Source organism: Mustelus asterias, chromosome 3, assembly GCF_964213995.1.
Source record: "Mustelus asterias chromosome 3, sMusAst1.hap1.1, whole genome shotgun sequence".
In the NCBI taxonomy this organism is placed as follows: Eukaryota; Metazoa; Chordata; class Chondrichthyes; order Carcharhiniformes; family Triakidae; genus Mustelus; species Mustelus asterias.
The window spans coordinates 23,837,018-23,856,046 of record NC_135803.1 but is presented as its reverse complement, the minus strand read 5'-3'; the positions used below and the strand labels follow the sequence as shown (position 1 = coordinate 23,856,046).

General features: G+C 44.1%; 1 protein-coding gene across 1 annotated transcript in view; it reads left to right on the top strand.

The window, feature by feature from the left end:
- nyap2a (neuronal tyrosine-phosphorylated phosphoinositide-3-kinase adaptor 2a) overlaps positions 1 to 14,570 on the top strand; it is a 153,044-nt gene extending 138,474 nt beyond the window's left edge. Inside the window, exon 6 of the mRNA XM_078201955.1 lies at positions 14,349 to 14,570. Coding sequence (XP_078058081.1) covers positions 14,349 to 14,570 — 222 coding nt within the window. The remainder of the gene's footprint in view (positions 1 to 14,348) is intronic.
- The last annotated feature ends 4,459 nt before the right edge of the window (positions 14,571 to 19,029 follow it).

Sequence of the window (19,029 nt, the reverse complement as noted above, 5' to 3'; positions counted from 1 at the left end):
CTAAGAGTGCTTCAGGTGCAAAAGTCGGAACCCGGAGTGTCAGTAGCCCTGACACTACTCACCATGTACACAGGTGAGATTGGACAGACAATCATTACCTCAATCAGGGAGCTCATACTCTAAGAGGCCAACCTCATGGACCTGGTTGAGGTCATTACACGGGAGAGAATGCTGGTCAGCGGTGTTTGATGTGGAGTGGCGCTCCTCAAGCTATTAGTCTCTGGCAACAGGCTAGCGGCCTGTTCCAAGAATTACTAGTGATAGAAACAAGCTAAAGTCTGCTTCAGTGCACCACTAGGTGCAGGAAGCGATTTGGAGTTATACATACGTTAGGTGCCTTAATTGACATTTTGGCAAGTTTATATATTTCAGCTTTGTTTCAGCTCACATAAAAAAGGGATTGCGATCATCAATTGCTTTAGTCCACTTGCTAACTGAAGGTTGGATCTTCCTCACTGAAGTTCTGCCAGTGAGTATGAGCAGCTTCTGCTTATCATGTTCTGGATGTGTTTATCCAGCTGTTTGTCAGTTGTGGTGCTGATGTGGCCACAAATGCCACACAGAGACAGTAAAACAACAGAAAGAAAAAGGCCTGTGTGTAAAATTCAGGCGATAGATCCCATGGACAGTCTGCTGGAATGAACAGTCTAGGCTGGATTCCAGTGGCAAGCTGTAATCTGTCACTTTTGAAAGATTGATGCAAGTTTGGTGTTTCCTGTTTTCTGCCATAATTTTCATCTGAATTAGAGAATGTGTTATTAAAAAGCGGACTCACTAATTCTCTCCTGTGAGATTTCCGAATCCCCTTTTGTCACTTAGGAAACAAATTTGTTTTACAGTCTGTTGAGAGAAATCTGATCTTTGTGAAGCCCGAGGCAAGACACAGACCCACTTTTTTCTCCCACATTATCGGAATCTGTATTTGCAACCACCACATGCACAAAGATGGACTTCCTGGAAGAGATCTGGAAATTAATCAGTAGACATAGAATGACACTGCCTTAATGATAAAGGCTGCAGCAAAGTTTTCTTTGGGAAGAGAGAAAACAAGGAACCCTGTGTGTGGGTACTTCTTTATAAATTAAATCACAAGTCATAAAATTCAGTATCACATGTTTGCCATTTCATTCTGCTCCTGTCAAGCATTCCATACCCTTGCTTCCGATCTACATACCTCACTAGTCATTCAGACAGATTGAGACAGTGCACAAATGCAATGTTCTGTTCCATTCTGATCAAAGCTTCTATATTCAATCCATTAGCACATACTTATCTCTGAACCATTCACAAACACTTCCCTTGTAGGCCACTTAAATTCCTCACCGTGCAAGTGTGACTTGTCCAAATGTCGACAACACACATTCTGTCCTGTGCAATGCTTGCTCAGCTATCACCTTGTCTTTGCTGACCCCCATTCGCTCCACATCCCCGGTGATGCATCAAATACAAAGTGCTTTTACTTATTTACAAATACGTCTAGGAGGACCTCTTGTGGAACCTTCTGCAATCTCCTCCCAGTAATACTTGCCAGTACTCGCTTTGTGGCTGTGAGCTGTGTGTGTACATTATATGCTCTCAATGTTTTAACTGTAAACTTGCAGTCATTTTAGTCTCTCATTCTTTAAACCTCTTCACCTTTTGACTTCCCTTCCTAGCATTCCAAACTTCCTCACAAGCTACTTCTTTGATTGCTCCCTCAGCTAACTCCCTAAATATTCTGCTGCTTAGTCTACCTCTCCTCCTGGGGAGGTACTTTGAACATTTCTTTTCTTTTATAAGCACTATAAGGTAGTTTGACAAACACTTGTTGTGCAGTCACTTTGGAACAAAAGCCTCGTAGGCTTCTGATCATGTCTTTCCTGAGAATTGGTCTCCCTTGTGTTAAAAAGATCAACCTACTAAAAACTGTAAACACTGGACTGTATACTGATGGTTAACTAATGAATCAAAGTTTAACTCTTTGGGTGTGAAAGAAAAGTCATCTTAGTCTCAGATGACCATAGGCTGCTTTCCCCTTTGAGCGAGAGAGCTGACTGTCGGTGATTTAACCTGAGGATCACCACTCCTCAGGCAAGGTGCAAGTTTGAGGCCTTTAGGAATAACCTCAGCCAGTACAGGAATTGAACCCATGATGTTGGTGTCACTCTGCATTGCAAACCAGCTGTCCAATCAACTAAGCTCAGAATCACAGAATTCCTATGGAATACAAGGGGCCAATCAGAGCATCGTGTCTGAGCATATTGACTTAGTGCCATTCCTCTGCCTTTTCCCTGTGCCCCTGCACATTGGGGCAGCACAGTGGCACAGCAGTTAACATGGCTGCCGCACTGTGCCAGGGACTCGGGTTCGATTCCGGCCTCGGGTCACCTTCTGTGTGGAGTTTGTACATTCTCCCCGTGTCTGTGTGGGTTTCCTCTGGGATCTCCAGGTTCTCCAGCTTCCTCCCACAATCCGGAGACGTGCTGGTTAGATGCATCGGCCATGCTAAATTCTCCCTCAGTGTACCCGAACAGGCGCCGGAGTGTGGCGACTAGGAGATTTTCACAGTAACTTCATTGCAGTGTTAATGTAAACCTACTTGTGACACTAATAAAAAACATTGTTTCTATTCAAGTAATCATCTAGTGCCCTCTTGAATGCTTCGATTGAACCTGCCTTCAACACACTTCCTGGCTGTGCATTCCAGACACAAACCACATTTGCTTCTTTTGAAAATCACCTTAAATCTGTGCCCTCTCACTCTTGACCCTTTTACAAGCGGGAACAGTTTTTCCTTATATACTCTGCCGAAGCCCCTCCCACTCTCAATTAACTACCCTGTTTTGCAGATTCTTCTTTTTCAGATTTTTTTTCCCCAGCTAATTGTGTATAGTTGTACTTCCATCTCACCTTCCATGAAATGAATGAACAGTTACTTATCATAACTGGAACTGAATCAAGCCTCTAGAAATTCCTCCTCTTCACAACATGCCACCTTTCCTTCGTGCATTCTTTTGGCATCCAATAGAGGGAGCTTTTATATTCCAGAATAAAAGTTAAAGTTTATTTATTAGTCACAAATCGGCTTATATTAACACTGCAATGAAGTTACTGTGAAAATCCTCCAGCCGCTACATTCCGTGGCCTGTTTGGATACACTGAGGGAGAATTTAGCATGGCCAACGCACCTAACTAGCACGTCTTTTGGACTGTGGGAGGAAACCGGAGCACCCGGAGGAAACGCACACAGACACGGGGAGAACGTGCAGACTCTGCACAGACAGTGACCCAACCTGGGAATTGAACCCGGGTCCCGGGTGCTGTGAGGCAGCTGTGCTAACCTCTGTGCCACTATGCACAGTGTTAATATTAACTACAAGTAGCACCTTGTGTCACAATCTATTACAATTCAAAGTGTGATATATATATATGTATATATATATATATACATGTTATTTTCAACAGTCCTAAGAGGCAAACATATTTAGTTTGATGGAGCGATGTTAATGAAATGTTTTCATTTCACTGTGGCTAATGTAAATCAATATCAGACACAAAAGTGGCAACCTCATGAAAATTGCTTCAAACCTTTGCTGGAATTCCAGTTTGGAATGTTTGAGTGGGATTTTCGCAGTGACAGCTTCAGTGTAAAGCCTACGCTTGGTTCTATATTAGCAGCTTCTCCCCAAGACGCACATCACCTCCTTGGAAGAGTGTGAAAGTAATATCAAAATTAATCTCTGTCAACGATCTATCTTTAGATTAGCACCAGAGCAAAGCCAGCTTTACACCTGCATTAACTGTTTCTTCATTCCACTACTCAATAACAGATTCTATATCGAACGGGTCACATTTTATTCTCCTCCTCTCAGCACAGTCAGTTGATCCCTGGAATGTCGGATTTAAAAAACAAAAAGCAAAAACAAGAAGACGGATTGCTACCTGAATGGCTGTACAAACAAAGAACAAAGAACAATACAGCACAGGAACAGGCCCTTCGGCCCTCCAAGCCCGCGCCGCTCCCTGGTCCAAACTAGACCATTCTTTTGTATCCTTCCATTCCCACTCCGTTCATATGGCTGTCTAGATAAGTCTTAAACGTTCCCAGTGTGTCCGCCTCCACCACCTTGCCTGGCAGCGCATTCCAGGCCCCCACCACCCTCTGTGTAAAATATGTCCATCTGATATCTGTGTTAAACCTCCCCCCCTTCACCTTGAACCTATGACCCCTCGTGAACGTCACCACCGACCTGGGGAAAAGCTTCCCACCGTTCACCCTATCTATGCCTTTCATAATTTTATACACCTCTATTAAGTCTCCCCTCATCCCCCGTCTTTCCAGGGAGAACAACCCCAGTTTACCCAATCTCTCCTCATAACTAAGCCCCTCCATACCAGGTAACATCCTGGTAAACCTCCTCTGTACTCTCTCCAAAGCCTCCACGTCCTTCTGGTAGTGTGGCGACCAGAACTGGACGCAGTATTCCAGATGCGGCCGAACCAACGTTCTATACATCTGCAACATCAGACCCCAACTTTTATACTCTATGCCCCGTCCTATAAAGGCAAGCATGCCATATGCCTTCTTCACCACCTTCTCCACCTGTGACATCACCTTCAAGGATCTGTGGACTTGCACACCCAGGTCCCTCTGCGTGTCTACACCCTTTATGGTTCTGCCATTTATCATATAGCTCCTCCCTACATTATTTCTACCAAAATGCATCACTTCGCATTTAAATTGGGAGAGGGAAGTGTGCAGCGGGACCTGGGTGTCCTTGTGCACCAGTCACTGAGGGTAAGCATGCAGGTGCAGCAAACTTTAAAGAAAGCAAATGGTATGTTGACCTTCATTGTGAGAGGTTTTGAGTACAGGAGCAGGGATGTGTTGTTGCAATTATACAGGGCCTTGATGAGGCCACATCTAGAGTATTGTGTGCAGTTTTGGTCTCCTTTTCTGAGGAAGGATGTTCTTGCTCTCGAGGGAGTGCAGCGAAGGTTTACCAGGCTGATTCCGGGGATGGCGGGACTGATGTATGAGGAGTGATTGACTTAGTTAGGATTGTTTTCGCTGGAGTTCAGACGAATGAGGGGGGGATCTCATAGAGACTTATAAAATTCTAACAGGACTGGACAGGGTAGATGCAGGGAGGATATTCCCGATGGTGGGGGAGTCCAGAACCAGGGGTCACAGTCTGAGGATTCAGGGTAGACCATTTTGGATGGAGGTGAGGAGACATTTCTTCACCCATAGAGTGGTGAGCCTGTGGAATTCATTACCACAGGAAGTAGTTGATGCCAAAACATTGAATGTATTCAAGAGGCAGCTGGATATAGCACTTGGGGCAAATAGAATCAAAGGTTATGGGGAAAAAGCAGGATGAGGCTATTGAGTTGGGTGATCAGCCGTGATCGTAATGAATGGTGGAGCAGGCTCAAAGGACCAAATGACCTCCTCCTGCTCCTATCTTTCTATGTCCTCCCTGAGACAGCATTCAGTTTAACTGTTTGTTGTATATCTCAGCCCTTGCTGGGGAATCCACAAGTTTAGAAATTGGGTTAGTTGCATGTTGGTTGCCTCAAACAATGTCCTAATGGCTCTCACTGACATTTGGGTGGTACGGTGGCACACTGGTTAGCACTGCTGCTGCACAACATCAGGGACCCGGGTTCATTTTCAGCCTCAGGTGACTGTGTGGAGTTTGCACATTCTCCCCGTGTCTGCGTGGGTTTCCTCCAGGTGCTCCGGTTTTCTCCCACAGTCCAAAGATGTGCGGGATAGGTGGATTGGCCATGCTAAATTGCCCCTTAGTGTCAGGGCGATTAGCAGGGTAAATACATGAACTTACGGGGATACAGCCTGGGTGGAATTGTTGGTGGTGCAGGCTCGATGAGCCGAATGGCCTCCTTCTGCACTGTAAAAAAAAGTCTATTTATTAGTCACAAGTAAGGCTTACATTAACACTGCAATTAAGTCACTGTGAAATTCCCCCAGTCGCCACAGTCTGACGCCTGTTTGGGTCAATGCACCTAACCAGCACGTCTTTCAGAATGTGGGAGAAAACGCACCCAGAGGAAACCCACGCAGACATGGGGAGAATGTGCAAACTCCACACAGACAGTGATCCAAGCTGGGAATCAATCCCAGGTCCCTGGTGCTGTGGAGCAGCAGTGCTAACCACTGTGCCACCATGCCGCTGTAGATTCTGTATTGCATTTATATGTAACGTAGCAAAATTTTTAAATTGTGTTGAATCCAGCTTCAGGTGATTAATATTAAATAATTATAATTGATTGTTAAAATAGCCTTTCGAGAAAATATAAATTTAATTGCTACAATCAATATAGCGACTGTAAACATCCATAAATCAAACCGAGATTCTGCTATCAACACTGACTACACTTCAGACACCCTTTAGTAAGGATTTTCTGGCTGCGTTCACCCCAAGGTCCCACCCGAGGTCAACAGGCCTTAGCATGGTCCGTGTCCTGCCTACTATGATTCCCATGGCGGGCAGGATGAGAAAGTTCAGCCTGCGTCATGAGAGGCACTACATAAATTCAAGTCTTTATATTTTTTTAGAATGGGCAAGAAAAATCACGTTAACACTTCAATCCTCAGCATAGGGGATTTTCACAGTAACTTCATTGCAGTGTTAATGTAAGCCTACTTGTGACTAATAAATAAACTTTAACTATATCATTTCTCTGTCTTTCAAATACAAATTGCCATTAACATGAATTTTCTTAGCAGTTTTATGAGTATCAAGGACATTCTAGTAAATTCTATGCCAGAATAGGTGACAAAGTGCAAGTGAAATGATGAGTACAAGAATTCTGTGACGATCTAGCATGTGGAGTGAGAGTTAGGAAACCTTGCTTGACATTGTAATCAGAACCTTGCATCCTCTTCCATTTGTGACACCCAGGAGAGTCCATTGTGACTGTTAAGCTGTTACCATAATTCTTAATCAACCTGGAACAAGGTTGTTCTTGGAATACAACCATTTGCTGTGCGTTTTACTGCTGGCTTTCTTGGTCAATGAAATAGGCAGACTTTTTAAAGTTAGGGCGGCACGGTGGCACAGTGGTTAGCACTGCTGCCTCACAATGCCAGGGACCCGGGTTCAATTCCGACCTCGGGTCACTGTCTGTGTGGAGTTTGCACATTCTCCCCGTGTCTGCGTGGGTTTCTTCCGGGTGCTCCAATTTTCTCCCACAGTCCAAAGATGTGCGGGTTAGGTGGCCATGCTAAATTGACCCTAGTGTCAGGAGAATTAGCAAAGTAAATATGCGGGGTTGCGGGAATAGGATCTGGGTAGGATTGTGGCCGGTGCAGACTTGATGGGCCGAATGGCCTCCTTCTGTAATGTCGGGATTAATCTAGTTGTATACCTAATCAGGGCAATGAAAAGCATGCCAAGTTTGATTGATTCTGTAACCTTAAAACCCCACAGATGTCAACATAGCACCACATTGCCAGCTGGATTGAAATATTTTCACCTGCTGCTTGCTTGGTGTAGATATTTGTTGAGGCAATTATTTTCTACAAAATTATATTCCTTTGCATGTTGGTGATCACAAAGACCGGTAATGGTCTGTGACCATATCCATTGGTTTAGAATTTAAACGGGGAACATATCTTGGTTAACCAGCAAAAAAACAGGTCAAAATTTGCTTTTGCGATGTTAACAATGTCATCGTTTAATACGTGCCCTCCAGCAGACAGCAAACGAAGTTCCCTTTATTGCCACTAGGTGTCAGTAAATGTTCCTATAATCATTTCCCTCCACATCATGACAGTGATAAACTGCATTCTTCCAAACTTTGATATGTTTATCGTATCAGGTGCTGGGCATTTTGTGTTGTGGAGCCAGCAAAGTCAGTATCTTAATTGCACAGAATCTATTTCTTGGCAAATAAGCAAGTTCCACTTTAATTTTACAAAAAAAAATACTTCAACCTGACAGCTTCATTACCGGTTGTCAGAGAAAGATAAGAACCCCCTAGTTTCAACAGATAATGGTACGAATCTCTCATCAAGTATTATGAATGTTTTATTATTATTTTCATTTCAAAGAAAATACAATTTTTTTCCAACTTTCCTCATCTCTCCCCAATATGGACAGAAAAACAAGTATCACCTTAGACGTATTTTGAATTTAGTTACATAATAGTTTGTACAGACTATGTGTGTCAGTATCACGACACATTGTGTTATCTATAGTTACTGTAGATACAGTACCCTCTATATACTATGCATACACAAGCACAAAAGCATCGGAAAAGGGCAACTACCTTGTAAATATTTCCACCTGCAAGGTGGCACAGTGGTTAGCACTGCGGCCTCACAGTGCCAGGGACCTGGGTTCAATTTCCAGCTCGGGTCACTGTCTGTGCGGAGTCTGCGCGTTCTCCCCGTGTCTGCGTGGATTTCCTCCGGGTGCTCCGGTTTCCTCCCACAGTCTGAAAGACGTGCTGGTTAGGTGTATTGAACCAAACAGGTGCTGGAGTGTGGCGACGGGGGGGAATTCACAGTAACTTCATTGCAGTGTTAATGTTTGCCATACTTGTGGCTAATGACTGAACTTGACTTTACAATATTACAATGACGAGGATGCAGCATCCTGGACTTATTGTTTAAGTTTAAAGTTTATTTATTAGTGTCACAAGTAGGCTTACGTTAACACTGCAATGAAGTTACTGTGAAAATCCCCTAGTCACCCCACTCCAGTTCGGGTACACTGAGGGAGAATTTAGCATGGCCAATACAGCTCAGTCTTTGGACTGTGGGAGGAAACCCACACAGACACGGGGAGAATGTGCAGACTCCGCACAGACAGTGACCCAAGCTAGAAATCAAACCCAGGTCCCTGGCACTTTGAGGCAGCAGTGCTAACCACCGTGCCACCGTGCTGCCCTGTAAAACAAGAAGCTAATATTGCACATCTCTTGTGTTTATTTTCTGGCGACAGTATACAGCTCCTTTTACTGTCAGAGAATCCTGTCACTGCTGTGTTCTTTGCAAGAATGGTTCAAAGCAACTTGCAAATATTTTTCTTTTAATTTCCAAGTATTTTTCAGGAAGTTTACGATAAGAGTGATGATCATCAGACTGATTTGCAATCAGGCACTCCACAGTGTATCCAGGCAGCTTACTTCAAGTGGTTTCACAAACAAACCACTTTGCCTTCACCGGCCTATATTTTAAGCAAAATTGATGATTTTCTTCCCTCAAAATTTCCCTCTAGGGCAGTGCAGAGCCCCTCTTGTACAGTGGCACAGTGGTCAGCACTGCTGCTTCACAGCGCCAGGGACCCAGGTTCAATTCCCAGGTTGGGTCACTGTCTGTGCGGAGTCTGCATTTTCTCCCCGTGTCTGCGTGGGTTTCCTCCGGGTGCTCCGGTTTCCTCCCACAGTCCGAAAGATGTGCTGGTTAGGGTGCAACGGACATGTTAAATTTTCCCTCAGTGTACCCGAACAGGCGCCGGGTGTGGCGACTAGGGGATTTTCACAGTAACTTCAATGCAGTGTTAATGTAAGCCTACTTGTGACAACTAAACTTTAAACTTTGAGGTTCAGAGCCAATAATCCTAAATTCTAATGTGGAGTACAAGCTGTCCAGGTGCAGAGATAAGTGGTGACCTCGAAATAACTGGAAAAAAAATTACTTTTTCAAATTGTGTTATTGGCCTTTTCGTTGGTCAGTGAAATGTCTGTTATCATTGGACTTGTTCTGCAAGTTTCCCAGCCACGCCTGATTTGAGAGGCGCTAAACACAATCTTCAGAGCTAGCTCTCACCATGAAGGGAAAACATGTCCATGATAGTCAAAGTGTTAACTGCCAGCAGCAAGCTGTGGGAAGTCATATTTTACAGTCCTCATTGTTTACTACAGTCATCCCTCACATACAAAATAATCCATCATTTTAAAAGCCCAAGTTGTTTTGATACGCGTGCAGATTTGGAATTTCTGCGGCAATGTGACCTCTGCTTAGCGATTCTAACACTTTTTAAACGGCCATTTCTGCAGCTTGTTTTCACCGGGCAGAATTTGGGGACTTGCTCAGCCTGGCCTTTGACCTTTGCTGAGTAACCTTCAGGCAGTTTGAATCATGGGCATTCCAAATATGTCTCTCAGAGACCAAATAACTGACTTTCGCTTCTTCCCCCTGTCTTACTGTTGCCCCGTCCTTTAATATTCTGTTCTGTCGTCCTTACAGAGAGCAGAGTATCATTAACTGTGGTCAGTTTGTACGCATATCCTGCCACTTCTATCCTTTCCTAGATGTAGCCCATCGGGGAATCTCCATAGCAGCTGATTTCTGTCATCCACATGCATGCTGTAAACATAGCACAGACGCTTTTGTGGAAAGAGCAAGAATATGAGCAAGTTGTTTATAATTTTGTTGCATAAAATATGCTGATATTTACAGTACGCCTGCAAGGTCATCATAAATAGACACGTTTCAGACTCATAAGCAGTAGATCACAGCTGAAAAATAAATATGACATTTACTGGAATATTTAAACTCTACATTATTCCACAAAAACAACGTATCTGGAACAGCCTCACCTGTTTTAACGAGCAGATATAGATGCTGCCATCCGAGATGGAAAAGTAACTCTTCATCAACTGAAGACTAAGTGAGAGCTGGAGAGAGGGCGAGTGCAACTGGGAGAGTCAGGAAGCAAACAGGAGAGGACACAAAACAAGCAAAGAGAACAAAGAGTGGGGATAAGCTGGTAACAGAGAGACTGGGGCAGAGACTGAGAAGTGAGGGAAAACAAGGGGACAGAATTGGGTGATAAGAATGAGCAAATAATGTTTAGGAGGCAAGAAATACAATAAAATGCAGGGAACACATAAAACACAAGAAATAGCAGCAGGAATAGGCCCCCAGGCCCTTCAAGCCTGTCCCACCATTCAATGCGATCATGGCTGATCTATGCCGTCCTCAACTCATTTCCCCTTAGCCCTCTATCCCTCGATCTATCAAATATTTATCCATCTCCACTTTAAAAACTTCGAACGATCCAGTCTCCACCACCCTTTGGGACAGAGAATTCCAGAGAGAAGAAATTTCCACACACCTTAATTTAGGCGGCACAGTGCCACAGTGGTTAGCACTGCTGCCCCAATTCCAGGGACTTTGATTCCCCGCTTGGGTCACTGTCTGTGTGGAGTCTGCACGTTCTCCCCGTGTCTGCGTGGGTTTCCTCCCGCTGTCTGAAACACGTGCTGGTTGGATACGTTGGCCATGCTAAATTCTCCAGTGTACCTGAACAGGCACTGGAGTGTGGTGGCTAGGGGATTTTCACAGTAACTTCATTGCAGTGTTAATGTAAGCCTGCTTGTGACACAAATAATTAAACTTTAAACTAATAAATTCACTCTTTATTTAACTGAAAAATTGGCTAAATTGATTAAATTGACTCCGTTTAAAACATAAATAATTGCACTGAGAAAAGGTATCGGTGAAGGAAGGGATCCTTTTTGGATTAATCTTCTTGTACCCAAGAGTTGACAACAGCGTCCCACCTTCGAGAGCTGCCGGCCAATCAGATTGGCCGACAGCTGTCCAGTCCTTGCAGCAACAGCACTGCAGTGGACAGAAGAGGAACTACATGAACCCGCGCTTCATTGCCAGATCTGGAGGAGCAGGTAAATGGAAAGATCCCAGGGTAGGGGATGGGGATGCACGGGGCGGAAGACCTGGGGAAAGTCGCGAAGGGGTGATCGAGGTCTTGGCGGAGAGGCCAAGGATGGAGGGAGGTCCGGAGGTCACAGGGCCATAAGGGGAAGGCATCCCCCCAGAAGGGGGCTTCTGGTGTATGGACAACTGCCATCCCCCCTCCCCCTGCTCCCCTCGCCCCCAGCGGCCTCCTCCCCCTCCCCCTGTCCTGCCTGGGATCTAATTTTGATTCTTTCCAGCCTTGCCGCACAGAGGTTGAATGCCAGTCTATAAATTGAGGCTGGGCAGGAAGAAACCCCTTGGTGGCATTCATTGGCCACCTATGGGTTTTACTTTGGGCAAAGGTGGGCTTCCCATCCGAAGCCTTGCCTGCCCCAACCTTGCTGTGTTTCCCAAAGGGAATCCCATCCCTGCAATTTCACACCCACCCACTCCCCCACACCCACCACCGGTGAGGGAGCGTAAAATTCAGGCCAATAATTCAAACTTCAAGCCTCTGTTGTGCACCAGATGCCTCCATTCTCAAATGATTGAGTGCTGTTAGCTGAATGTTCTGTGAACTGAGCAGTAAGTAGCTGCGATACTAAGATCCTGTACTTGTCATGTTAGCTTTGTGAGCCTTAAAATATGTAAATCATGGCTAGCACCTACAACCCAAAATGCAGCAATTCATTTGCCCACAGCCCATGTAAGACGGTTGCTGCAGGGACACTTTTCATGTTGAGACTTTGCTTTTAAAGTGCCTTGATTTGTATGGACTTGTTGTGAGGGGTTGCAATCTAATGGTCATGGCCTAGTGACATTATCGCGAGACTATTACTCCAGAAACTCGGCTAATGTTTTGAGGACCTGGGTTCGAATCCCGCCACGGCAAGTGGTGAAATTTGAATTCAATGAAAAATATCTGGAATTAAAAATCTAATCATGAAACCAATGTTGGAAAGATCCATCTGGTTCACTGATGCCCTTTAGGGAATGAAATCTGCCATCTTTACCCTGTCTGGCTTAAGTGTGACTCCAGAGCCGCAATGTGATTGACTTTCAACTGCCCTTGGGCAACTAGGGATGGGCAATGACGCCCATGTCCCACGAATGAATGAAAAAATATTATTTTCCACCTATTTTAGTGTTTCTTTTCTGCTTTGCCACAAACAAACATGCAGCCAGGTTTTTAAAGCCACACTCCTTAAGCAGCTCTTTCCTCAGTGATTTCTCATAATGTGCTTTTTATGTGGGAGCTCTCTGGGCACCTCACCACATTTACACGTTTGTTGGAGAAGGGTCATCCTGAACAGGTATGAATGTACTTTCGATGCCCAGTTAGTAATTGTCCTTATTCTGCCAACTGTGTGTTCAGGGTCAGACATGGTCAGATCTGAATGAGGCTAAAGAGTCCTTCACCTGGAGACTGTGATTTCCCTGAGGCAGTGATTCCCAAACTTTTTTCACTGGGCCGCACTTGCGGAATAAAAATTTGCTCGCGCCACACCGAATATTTTATTGATAAGAAATGCATTCAAAAACAAAAAGAAACAACTCCTAGCAGTGCTTGATTCATAACATAGAACACAACTACTTTATAATATGATCATGGGACATCCAGAAAGTATAAAACAATGCTTGTTTAAACCATGTTTAAATGTTTCTTTGATTGTCCTTGAATCTTCCCGCCACACTTGCCATCCTCTCTTGCCGCACCAGTGTGGCGCGCCGCACCCTTTGGGAACCACTGCCCTAAGGGGTCATGCTGTACAAATTTTGGTAAACCATTTTGTCTGCAACATATTGGTAGCAATTAAGTTAACATCTGACTTGAACTTTTACACCACTAGGTTCTTCCAGACTTCAGTGTGAGATGTCCGCCAAAACTCGCCAAGTTCCAGTGCACATGAAATAGAATTGGTTTGGCATGCATTTGGCATGACAGTCTGCATGTATTTATCTGGCACATGGATTTATTAGGAGCTTCCCTGTGCTTGTGTCAGGCACCTGCTTGTCATATTTGACATGATTTCTGGCTGCATCTCATGATATTGCACTTAGCATGCACTTGTCATGATACACTGCATGTACTTAGTCCTCATCTGACCCACCCACTGGAATGCAGTCCTCTCACTGAGAGAGCAGGGTCCTTATCGCTGTGACTTCTTTTCAGGGAACTGGTATTAAAACAGTGGATCAGGCAAAACACTCCCGTTTGCTATGATGGGGGAAGAAAGGGTCTAATTACATTCGAAACCTTTGTTAAATTACTTCATTGACATATACCGGCAATAATAAACATTTGCCAGGCTTCCAACATGATAGAGTTTATTGATTATGGGGAACAGTTTACCCTCCTGAATAAACAAGAACGCCACAGAGTTGTAACAACAGCAGTAATGTGCGTCTTAATGAACAAAGGATAAGCATTCAAGGTCATCTCAGTTAACACTAACTGGTTTTGTTTCATGGCAACTATCTGATGAATCAGCAGTAACTGAGCATTTTGCCGCCCCGGTTATGCTGAACCGTATCTGTTATTGATCTGAACACTGATGTCAAATGAAAAATGGCCAGAAAGAAAGAGAGAGAATTCTTTGCCATTAACCCCAGAATCCAGCAGCAGGATTTATGCCTTTTGTTTTCTCTTTGCCCTTTTCCTTTCTTTCTTTCAAACCAGGCATTGTATCAGCAGTGGTTCTACGGAGACAACACAATACTTGAAATGATTGAGAAGAAGCGATGCCTGTGCAAGGAGATCAAGTCGCGGCAGAAGCCAGATAAAGGCCTTTGTAAACAAGACAGCATGCCCATCCTACCAAGCTGGAGGAAGAATAGCGTGACAAAGAGCCTGAAGCTGACGGCACCCCCCTGCACAAAACAGCAAACTGTTCTTTGGGACACTGCAATTTGACAAAAGTCCTCTGTGAAGCATGCTTCCCCCAAGGTTGTGACCTCTGACCATTACAGGCACCCTCGAAGGGTCATTTCCTAGATGACTGTTGTGACCTTTGATATCCACATTGGTCTGCCCACCTGGGCTCTCGATTAATTCAGCTCCATGATTCCGTTGCCTTGAGAAGACCATGGTTCACTGTGACTGGAGCCAACTTGTCACATGACAGAGGCTGAACCGATCACCTGCAGGTCAACTGCGGCAGCGGCAAAAGTCTTTGCTGCCTTCCAGAAGCACTGTAATGAAACGTTTTAAAGTGACACTGTTATAACAATAATCATTAAACAGCTGTGCTGTTACGTGAATGGATTTAAATATAATTACTTTTATTGTCAGCTTTCAAGGAATTGCAATCAATCAGAGGAAGGCATGGAAGGAGTTGGGTGGCAGAGGGCAGCTCTATTCTTGACCACCCAAGGGGGACAAGGGGAGGGGTGGAATCTCTGTGTGTTATGTGCAGCAAAATTATAAATCCGTTCTCGATTGACAGATTTACAATTCTGCTGCACATGGAACGCTGGATAAAACCTTCTCGTCCTACTCGGAATATTTAGTTCCACGAGCACTTTCCTAACCTGTTCCTGAGACAAGGGGAGATGACACTCAGTCTGCGGGAGAACACACAGAAATTTGCATCTCCGGTCACTGATAAATCTCAACAGGGTTCTGTTCTGCCCTGCAGACTTCTCTCAAAGGGAGGACCACTTTGCTTTCCTATGCAAACACCAGCAGAGCTTGGTGGTCTGTATTGTCATTGTCCACTACAAAGCCCCAGCACACCCCACCCCTTTCCACCCCACAGGTCCCCGTGTGAACTGCAGTAAGTGGGGTTTTTAAAAGAAAAACTTTTACCAATGCTCAGAGCATTAAGGATCAAAGTTTCAGAATACCAAACGGTCAGGATTAGTTTTTCATTGTTTATAACTCAACAGAATAACATAGGAGAGATTTTCCTGGTCTGCACTCCAATGCACCTAGGCCGCAAGGTATATTTACGTAGCCCATGGTGGTCCCCTGTAATGGACCCTATTGATTCATCCTCGACAAGATTCATAGAATCCATACTGTGCAGAAGGAGGCCATTCGGCCCATCGAGTCTGCACTGACTCTTACCCAGGCTCTAATCCCATAACCACGCATATTTCACCTCGCTATTCCCCCTAACCTATATATATATTTTGGGTCGCCCAGAGGCAATTTAGCATGGCCAATCCTCCTAACCTGCACATCTTTGGACTGTGGGAGGAAACCGGGGCACCCGGAGGAAACCCACACAGACCCAGGGAGAGTGTGCAAACCCCACACAGACACTCACCCAAGACTCACCCTAGGGTCCCTGGTGCTGTGAGGCAGCACTGCTGACCAGTGCCGTGCTCAGAGCACCTTTCCCAGGCCCACCCAATCCCCGTGACCGCACGCATTTATCCCACTAATCAACCTAAACCTACACATCTTGGGACATTAAAGGGGCAATTTAGCATGGTCAATCTACCCAACCTGTGCATCTTTGGATTCCTTAACTGCAAGGAGTGTGCCACAAGCCAGCTGATTTGGTAACATTTGGAGGACCTATATAGGCAGTGCCATGCAGTTAGTGTGGAAACACAAGAAAATCTCTCCTAGCTTGGACAGAATCTGTGCAATGTAATTTCAAAGGTGGTTGTTAGTTCAAAACCTATTGAAAGGTAATCAGGAGGAATTGAAGGCTTTTAAATATTTTCTACTGATGTGTATTATTGACCTATGATATATCTATATATAAATATATATACAGACTAATTATGATGTTATTGTCTTGTATTCACTTTTCTTGATTTTTAATAGTATAATTGAATAATAGTGTGAACTTTATATTATTTTTGTGTAAATCACACTGTGATTATAAAAGAAAGAAAGCACAGTCAAGGCACACAGATTATCATAGTCAATGCATGCACCCAATACTGATCATAATGCATCCACTCAACACCGATCACAGTTCTCACCCCTAATTCTGATCAGAGAGCATAAACCAGACACTGATCGTATTGCTGATCACAATCCATAAATCAAACATTCATACTCCTTACAACAGTACTGGTCGTCGTCCATAAATCCAATAGTGCATACCACCCAAAGGCAATGTTTGTGATGATAGCCAACAACAGAGTGCGTGCATCCATCCAATGTCACTCATAGCTTATACACCCAACTATAGTCAAACCGCATATACTCTATCATACTGCATCCAACCGACACCTATTATAATACGTACACCCAACAGCAATCATAGTGCCTTTATCTAACACTAATCATAGCGCATATACCCGACACTGACTAGAATGCATGTATCCAACGTCAATCAAAGAAACCAACACCAATAGAAATAGATGAAATGAACGTTCATCACAGTCACTGTATAAACCTTCAGCACCAATTACAGTCAGCATGCATATCTCAACGTCAACTAGTCAGCACTCACGCCCCAACATAAATCAGAGTCCGTGTACACATCCAACCATCAATCGCGGTCCGTACTGTATCCCAGTCAATCACTGTCAAGTACATATATCGCAGCATCAGTCAGTGAACAAACATACCGCAATATTAAGCAGTCAGTGCGTACGTGTCCGTAATAGTAATCACAATCAATGTATACTCCAGTGTCACTCAGTTAGTACACATCTATCAGAGTTGGTATATGCACTCTAATATTGATCAAATTAGTGCACGCATTCCATATTCAATGCACACACCACATCATAGTCACCCCCACATCAGTTAAACTCAGCTCTCACACCAGAGATTGATCACAGAAAGGCTAACCACGTGGAGGTAGAGTGGTTAGTCAGAGCTCACATTACAGGCGATGTCCTCATAATGGATCAGTCAGTCTATTCATTCCAGCATTGATCACATTCAGAGCATTCAGTTTAACATCCATTCTCAGTTAGCACCCGTAACCCAACACCGATCATTATTGGTGCCTAAATCCAAATGTTGATCACAATCAGTGCACGTGCTGTCATTTTGACCGTAGCAAGAATCCGTATTTAATAATCCCGCGTTCACTGATGCATTTGTCTTAGTGGGTCACACGCACACAGACCTGAAGTGATGTTACAGAGACACTCACCTATCAGACTATACACGCACACCTACATAGTAACAGCGTTGATATACACAGACCTATTATGGAGTACAAACGCACAAAAACATCTACCACAGTCAGAGAAAACACACACGAAGGTCTAGCATGATATCAGTTTGGAAACACACACAGCTATTGCAGTCACAGGGTGGACACACACACACAGCTACATAACAGTGCAAGCACAAACGTACTGACCATGGTCAAAGCAACGCTCCCACGCACATACACGGATACAGTAACAGTAAAGTGGACGCACGCAGTTTGGCCACAATCACCAGGCTAATATACAAATATGTGTACATCAGGCAGCACGCATGCATGCGCACACACCCACATCTATCAATATGACCCACCCCTGTCTCATAGTCATTTTAAATATCATTATACCTGGTTTTGTTTTAGAGAAAGTTGTCACTTTCAGCAACTTCAACGAAAGGACAGGAACTTTGGAAGAAAATACCTGTCCGGATAACGTAACTTGATGGTTTGTATTTTTGCAGTTTCTTGGGCACAAATTGCAGAAAATCCCTCAGTGGCCTATTTATTATTCATTGTACAGACAAGAACTGAAATACGTTTCAGTGCTGCGACATATTCATTCCAACGTAACTGTTTACAAATAAACCTAACAATATTGAATGTTCTTTCCATTCTTCAGTGATGTTTTTGCAAATGTTAATAACTGGTATCAGATTCAATAAATGTGAAACGGGCCAAGGATTCTTTTGAACTGATAGAATGAATGGATGTGTGTTCATTAACTCACTGTTCCTCACAATAAACACAGAAATTTGATATTAAACATTTGTCCTCTTCTTGATGGCCTTTCTTTTCAATGTTTATTGATGAGTAAAGCCCAGTGGATTAAGCTGCCCATGTTTCATTTCAGTGACGCAGTGTGTTATGTTGACCTTTACACTGGTCGGACCCCACATGCATATTTTCAAATGCAGCCTGCATTATGTACAGGGGTGGCTCTGCTAAAATAGAAGAATGCCCTATGAGCACTTCATCCCCTTTACTGCTATTATAAAATCGTAGAATAGAACCATAGAATCACTACCGTGCAGAAGAAGGCCATTTGGCCCATCAAGCCTGCACCAACAACATTCCTACCCAGGCCCTATCCCTGTAACCCCATGTATTTACCCTGCTGATCCCCCTAACAATAAGGGGTAATTTTGCATGGCCAATTACCTAACCCGCACATCTTTGGAGTGTCGGAGGAAGCCAAAGTACCCAGAGGAAACCCAAGCAGACACGGGGAGAACGTGCAAACTCCGC